General features: G+C 31.7%; 1 protein-coding gene across 1 annotated transcript; it reads right to left on the bottom strand.

The window, feature by feature from the left end:
- Nucleotides 1-2,100: 2,100 nt before the first annotated feature.
- LOC145609357 (uncharacterized) lies at nt 2,101-6,780 on the bottom strand. The gene is made up of 4 exons (XM_081664856.1): nt 5,865-6,780; nt 5,652-5,739; nt 5,449-5,570; nt 2,101-3,147 (listed from the first exon to the last, which is right to left on the bottom strand). Exons 1-4 carry the CDS (start codon nt 5,874-5,876, stop codon nt 2,965-2,967), a joined length of 405 nt encoding a protein of 134 aa, XP_081520982.1. The 5' UTR covers nt 5,877-6,780; the 3' UTR covers nt 2,101-2,964.
- Nucleotides 6,781-7,567: the final 787 nt, after the last annotated feature.

Below are 7,567 nucleotides of genomic sequence, written 5' to 3'. Positions count from 1 at the left end.
TATGGTGGTGGATAAACAAAAGAGTTGTGATGAAGAGAGAAAAGATAAAGTACACTTGAAATTGAAATATGTTATAAAGTGTGCATATGAGGTTATGTAAAGGTTATGTAAAGGAGCTGATAATATTAGGTTATAGGAACATGATTGGCTTGAATGCTTGATGTATTAGTTTTTGGTTAGTAGGTGCACAACCCCTATTTTACTAAACTAACATAGTAGTGTTCTCTAGAAAGTGATGTAGCTTTTGGGTTGATTTACACTAATGTCACTGCAAGAAATGCAGGTCATGAAAATCCAATATTGGGTACGTGTTTTAAAATTTCCTTCAACTTAATTAGGTTTAAGAGTACTAACCCTTACCTCCCTTCATTGCAGATTTTCTTGTAAATTGTGACTGTACTAGAAATTGTTAGATTTTTTCACTTCTTTAATGTCTTCTTTTTTTTTTTTTAATTTTTATTTTCTCAGGGCTTTAATTAGGTAAGTCATTATTATCTTTTCATTGCATGTACTTGGATTAGTGAATAAAAATGAGAGATATTTTGACTTTGGTGTTGATTATTATGCTTATGGATTAACTTTATATTTTTTTTTTGCTAATTTGGGGTTCTGTTTTAGACTTTTGGTTTAATTTTAGTTGAATTCCTGAGCCGTATTGGGAGTATCTTTGACTTAAGTTAACAATAAGCATGGGTGATTTTAATCATTGTTGTTGATGTGCCGTGTTGCTTCTTTAAATTGCTGTTTTTGAATTGTTATATTTTTTGGGTGTTGCTTGCCGCTTTTTTTAATTCTTGCTTTAAACTGCCATTGTCGTTGTTGTTTCTAGCTTCCTGCTGTATATTGCTACTAATGTTCTTGCTGTGGAGTATTGTTGCTGCTAAATTGAAGACTATGGCAGCTCTCTCCAGCTTTAAAAACTTGGTAGTTGTTTTTTGAAAACAATGATTTAGGTTTTTTTTTTTTTTTAAATTGATACTCAAATTTGTAATTTTCCCTAAGAGCAACAATGTACCCTCAATGTATATTAATGAAATTTCAATTTATATTAATGAAATTTACATTAATGTTGCACATTATGCATTTGCATTAGCTACTCAAATTGTTGCAAATATAAGTTTTAAAACCATTAAGGTATTGATTGGTTAGCTTAAATTCATACGGATATTCAAAATTCCCATGAATTTCATTTTAGACTTCTTGTTTTGTTGACCAAAAAAAAAAAAAAAAAAAAAGTGAAAATAAGAGCAATGACAATGTATGGGAATTTTGACCTTCCTCAAGACATGATAATTTACTTATCTAAAGTTAAATTCATTTCCTCTATTATCAACCAAACAAGTTTGATAAATTCCCATGATTTTGATGAAGGACTTTAATTCATACAAATTGAAATTTCATATGAATTTTCATTTCCCTAATGATCCAATCGACAACTAAAATGAAGGAATACGGAGAAGACCAGAAAGAAACCGAAAGAGTGTGGGGAAATTTAGAAAGGTGGGAGAATACATATTAGGTTATAAATGTGAAAGGAGATGAAAGTACTTTTCAAAATTTTTTAAAATTTTACTATTTTCGGTAACCGAATGTTACTACATCTCCATTTCTTTTTAGTTGCAATAAAGAGGTATTATTTGTGAAACATAAAAAAAATTCATTTGTTGCAAATCAAAAGAAATGGTGATAGTATTAATTAATCAACGTTATTTTGTAACAATTATTAGAATATCAAATTGATAAATAGCACCTATCGAATAAAATTTTCAACCTAAGAGTTTTTTTTAATTTATACAAGTATATAAATTTTTTGTATGTATAATCATAATGGATAGTTTGAGAGAGTGAAAACAAGAGTACAACTATAATAGAATGAGATAGATATGTGAAACTAAATGAAGTATACATGTAAGTAGAAGTTAATTAATTTTTTTTTAAAAAAAAAGAGAAAGAAAAAGGGTGAATTTTAACACTTATAATTATCATAAACTTATTAATTAAATCATAAAATACATGTCTCAAAAGAGTTTTACTTAATAATATTTTGCGAAATTGGGGGGGGGGGGGGGGGGGGGGCGTAGCGCGCGTACCCACAACTAGTTAATCCAAAATAAAACATTAAACAATACTTTTACGTCTCGACAGTCCAAATTAAAACCATAATAAAACATCACACCTAGTTCACCAAACTTGAAGACAAAACATAGTTCAACTGAAATTAAAACAAACATAGTTCAAACAAATTAAAATCACAAATAGTTCAACCAAAATTAATTCAGTGGTTCGTAGTTCAACTTCCTCAGTTGTTAGGGGTAGTCCCTTCTAAGTACCACCACTTGTGTTCGTCTTCCTCAAGTGCTAAAAACATATTGACAACCCCCTCATCTTCCAATTATTTTATTGCACGAATGTAGTAATCTCGACCTTGGGCAACATCAACGTTCATTCTAGTTAGAGTTTGAACTACCTTTGTAAATCTTTCCGTAGGATTAGAACCAATACTTTTCTCCAACAATTCAATGACATTGTCAAATCTGTCTTTACGTCTTTTTTGCTCTAAATTATCAATACTATCTTCACTTTTTCATTTATTACTAGTACCACCCCGAACTTGTTTCCGCATAGTCTTTGGAGGGGATACACTTTGGGCAGCGCTTGATACATTTACATCAATAACAACAGGATCACTATCAATGTTCTCGTTATCCCCTGAACCTTCTATTATTTTGTCTTCATCTTCTCCCTGTTCATCATCATATCCAATTTCTTCGCTGCCATCATTCAAAGAAAGAGAAGCTATTGTCTTTGTCAAGATCGAATTACCCCTTGCCATTCCCGGTGAAAAGCAGCCGTCGACCCCTACAGTTGTTGTTCCTTGAAATATTTGCTCCATCATGTTTGAGTTTGCCAACCCCTTCGTAGCTATTACATAACCACATTTTGGAAAGTCCTGGAATAGGAAATTTACAACACATTATAGTTCATCCATAGCATCGAAGTAGTGAAAAAAAAGGATAAGGTACTTATCGTTAAGAATTTGTGACATCTTTCAGTTCTGTTCTCTTTTTCAATATCAACTTTGTTTGTTATGGGGTGTCGCACTACCCCAGTCATCTTAGATAATCTAACATGAGCTTTGTAATGCCCCTGCAAAACAGCATACCGATTTTCAACTTGCCGCGAGTTCACTTCCTTAATTATTAATGCATGCACTTAACTATTTAGCGACAATTTCTCAATTCCACTTATTATTACCCCCTGTACCTTTCTCTTAGATTAAAATTTCTGAATACTTTGTTGAGGTACGATTATCCCAATGCATTTTTCCCATCTTGTTAGCCGTCCAATTACAAGTTACATTAACATGCAAAAAATGCCAAATGTGTATGGCAATTAGATTCATTACATGCATTGTTCAATATATGCGTTTATTATATATATGGTAAATGGAATATGTCATATGCATTGTTCATTATATGGATTCATTATATGCATGTATTTTCTTCTAATTACAATTCATCTAATTCATCCAATTCATTATATGGATTCATTATATGCATGTATGTTCGACATTTACACACAACATAACAAACCATCATCCCAACTAATCGGTCCATATCCAAATTAGAAATCTATAAGACATCTATACTTTTAAAATAATACATCTAGAAATTTCATGCAAATAACAAATAAGACTCTACAAACCAAATATAACAAATACATATCCCCACCCCTCTCTAGTAATAATACTCTACAGACCCAATTTTATGCAGAAAAAAAGAAGGCATAGTAGCACATATCTTCATATAATGACTTCAAAAAGATCTATATTCTCCCCCACTTTTGTACCCAAAATAGCCCAATCTACAATATAATATGGGATTAAAAAATACATACAATGATAAACATATAGTTTGATTAAAAACTAGTCACGCATTCACAAGTATCTAGAGTTTAACATACAATGATAAACATACAGTTGGATGAAAAATTAGTTTCATTCCATGCAATATGAACAATAAGAAATCTATATCTTTAAATTCAATAATTATGTAGGAGGGTTTGGTAATATGTTACATGAAGTTGAGTAAGGGGCTGCAGACGGAATTCTCTAGGCTGGAAGAGCGGCTGGATCGAAGGCTCCTGGTCGGCAGGCGGTGCCGGGAGAGTACTCGGTGGCAGGTCGTCAAGTGGCGGCAACTTCGGGTGACAGAACTTCGGTGTTATCGAAGGGTAATTTTTTTTTTTGACTTTGAATGGCGGTGATTCCCTTGTAGCCGTTGCTTTATATGGAGGATGTACTTTATTTTTTTTTTAATTTTTTTTTCTAATTTTAAGACAATTGTACGGGTAATTGGGAAAAGTATTGTGAAATGGTTTTGGTAACATTTGACCACAAAGATATTTGTTGAAGCTTTTAATTAAATGTACTATACAGTTATGGGCAGCTATTAGATTTGATTATTAATTAATCCAATTTACTTTTTTTAAAAAAAAATAAAAAAGGGTTACATATAGTAAAATATATTCCTTTGTAAATCATTACTTATTATTAAAAAATAATAATTTAGTATTGTTATTAAATATGAATTATAATTATTCCCACAAAAACAAAAAAGTATTGTGTGTTATTATAATGATGAATATATATTAAGAAATTGTTAGACATTATAATTAATTAATATTAGGGAATTCTCTTTGGTAGACCTCTAATAATAAACATTCTCAGTGGTCAAATGCAAAAAAAGTTATTATCCTTGGTGAACCATGTTTTAAAAAGTTTAATCAACGGTAACATTAAGCAAGGTAATTAGGCATTTTTTAACCATGGTTAACCATTCTAAGTAAAAAAAAAGATGTGATGCCTAAAATACCCCCATTTTAAAATTAATTAAAAAAAAATAAAAAATATAACTCACAATCCTAATGCAACATCAAAAAACAGATTGGAGCCAATTATCAATTATGAAATACATATACTCACCAAATTTCCAATCCAATAAGATCAACATCATGCCAGTATTAGTTTTTTTGGTGAGTTTTTTATTTGCACTCAAAATCCATTATGGAATAATAATTTAGAAAACGCAACAACATTCTTTAAACATTTATTAATAGTACCTCCATATTCTCCTGTTTGTCAATACCATTTGTGTTCAAAAAAAAAAAAAAAAAAAATATCATATCATGAGTTAAACTCAAATATATATTTTTGGTACATAAGAAGAATATGGTCAGGTGAGATTGAGTTCATATTCAAAATATTAACTTTTTATAAGTTACAGGAGTATAAATTGTAATCACCCATAATTAAATACTCCGTATATTATATAGTTCAATCAAGTGTATCAAAAACTATGCAAAAATCAAATGGAACACACAGGGAACAGAGGTAGCAGTATTACTAGTATACGTCACAACTATTTCCGATATAGGGAGCAAACTTACCATATAGTTGTAACCCCTCTCATCTCTAATCTTCTTTAATTCAGGATCATTTTCATAGTCCTTAGCATTAACAAACCCATTTTTTTTATAGTCCTTAGCATTCAGGATCAAAACACCAATTTCTGCAACAAACCCATTTTTTTATCATCAATAAATGCCCAAAAATTCCCAGAAAAAAATAATGGGAAGGAGAATTAACAAACCAGAAAGGGTATCAAGGGAGACAAATTCTTTTGGGTTTCGATGATGAGGTAGCCTTGGATCCTCATTACTTTCATCCATATACCAAGCCTTCAAATTAACATTAATAATTAATCAAATCAAATATTATTAATTTGAATTTATGTAATTATAATTTATATATAGTAATTAATCAAAGGTAAAAGGGTATAAATTTGATGATGAAGAAAACTCACCTCGATTGCCATGGCTTCAGTTGAGTTTTGTAATGGTGGGTTGGTAATTGAGGAAGGTTGATATATTTATAAAAATGGATTTAATTAGCTGAAAAATTATATAAAGGAGTATAAAATATGAGAGCATGAAATGGGACAAAAACTTATGAAAGTGTGTGTGGTTAATGTGGTGCTTCTAGTTTCTACGTTTATAAAAATCTGGTAAGAAAGTTAATATGATGACATTTGGAGGCTTAAAATTTTGGGGCTTGCCCAGTTAATCTTTATGATTGACAATCATAATCTCCACCTCAGCTTTTGTGACCCCCACTTGATGAATCAGCAAGATGAAACATCATTTTTTTTGACGCCGTAACCGCAATCGGGTTAACCATTGAAAAGCTTCGTACTCTTTCTTGCTCCATTAAAGCTTCATCAACCTCCATTCCACCATTGAAGCTAGCTTCCCCATCTCCACAACCTTTGAAGCTTTCCCGACACCACCATCGATGAATCCCCAAAATCCACCCACTTTCCCCAATCTTAAACGAAAACCCTATGAATAAAGGGTGAAATTAATGGCATGGTCAACCCCTAAGGGTAGCGGTGACCATGTCCTCCATTCAAGCTCCTTCCATTGAGCTTGATTTTCGAAGATGGGTCGTTAATGGTAGAAGTGAGGTCGTCGATGGCAAAGAGAGGAGATGAAATATACATGACGGTGGTTGTGATGATGGTTGTGGTTGTGATGGTGGTGGAGTGCTTTCACGTTTGACATCGATCGCCGATTGAGTGAGCTCTTCTCTTGGAAGTTACCTCCATTGTTGAGAGATTGAGAAGAGTGAGGAGAGAGAAAGTTGATGGAAAATGTTATGTTAACGGTGTGAATTGTGTGACTGTGAGCTGGAGTAGTGATATGGCAAGAATGCCAACTGTCAATAACAAATTTACCATACCATCCCTAATTTAATGATGGAAATCTCATTTACACCCTTATGATTGACAATTTTTGTTGATCATGAAGATTAACTGGTATTTTCCCTAAAATTTTTGGAAGTTTGTTTTTCTCATGTTTAATTTTGTGGATGGATTTATATTTTTAAAATGGTCTCCTATCATGAAAATGAAGTTTGGTTGTGCATTTTGCTTGTGTTTGAGCTTTGAGGGATTGAGGATTAGAGAGAGAAAGAGGTCCAACTCACATAAAGAGCAAGTTAATTTATCATTATTCAAAATGTTTTGTGTGAGACTGGACTCACGTGAATCCGAGCTCCTTAATCAAAAAGGCGCGAGCCTGATAAACCCGACCAAAGCCCACGCGCCATTTTATAAATGTCTGAATTTTTTCAATTTCATCATTTTCATAAAATTTCGAGCGCCGTCATACACTCAAAATTTCGAACGCTTTCATTTCGTCGAATTTCAACGACTTCATTTCTTCAAATTTCAGAGCATTCAAATCTTCAAATTTCAAACAATTCAAATTAAAAAAATGGAGAAATCAAACAGCAGAATGATGATTGAATGAGATTCTGATTCACCCATAGAATTAATTTCTAGCTCAATTACTGCTGAAAAAAGTACAATTTAGTTCATAATTTCAGATTGTATTTAATTTCAAATCATATTTAATTAAATATCATAGTGAATTTCTAATATAAATTTCGACTTATAATTTGCATGCAAGGCAAATTTAATTTCAAATTGTATTTAATTTCGATTTA

The sequence above is a fragment of the Chenopodium album genome, chromosome 23, assembly GCF_948465745.1.
Source record: "Chenopodium album chromosome 23, dcCheAlbu1.1, whole genome shotgun sequence".
NCBI lineage: Eukaryota > Viridiplantae > Streptophyta > Magnoliopsida > Caryophyllales > Amaranthaceae > Chenopodium > Chenopodium album.
The sequence above is the reverse complement of the archived record's forward strand: the minus strand, read 5'-3'. Positions and strand labels throughout refer to the sequence as shown.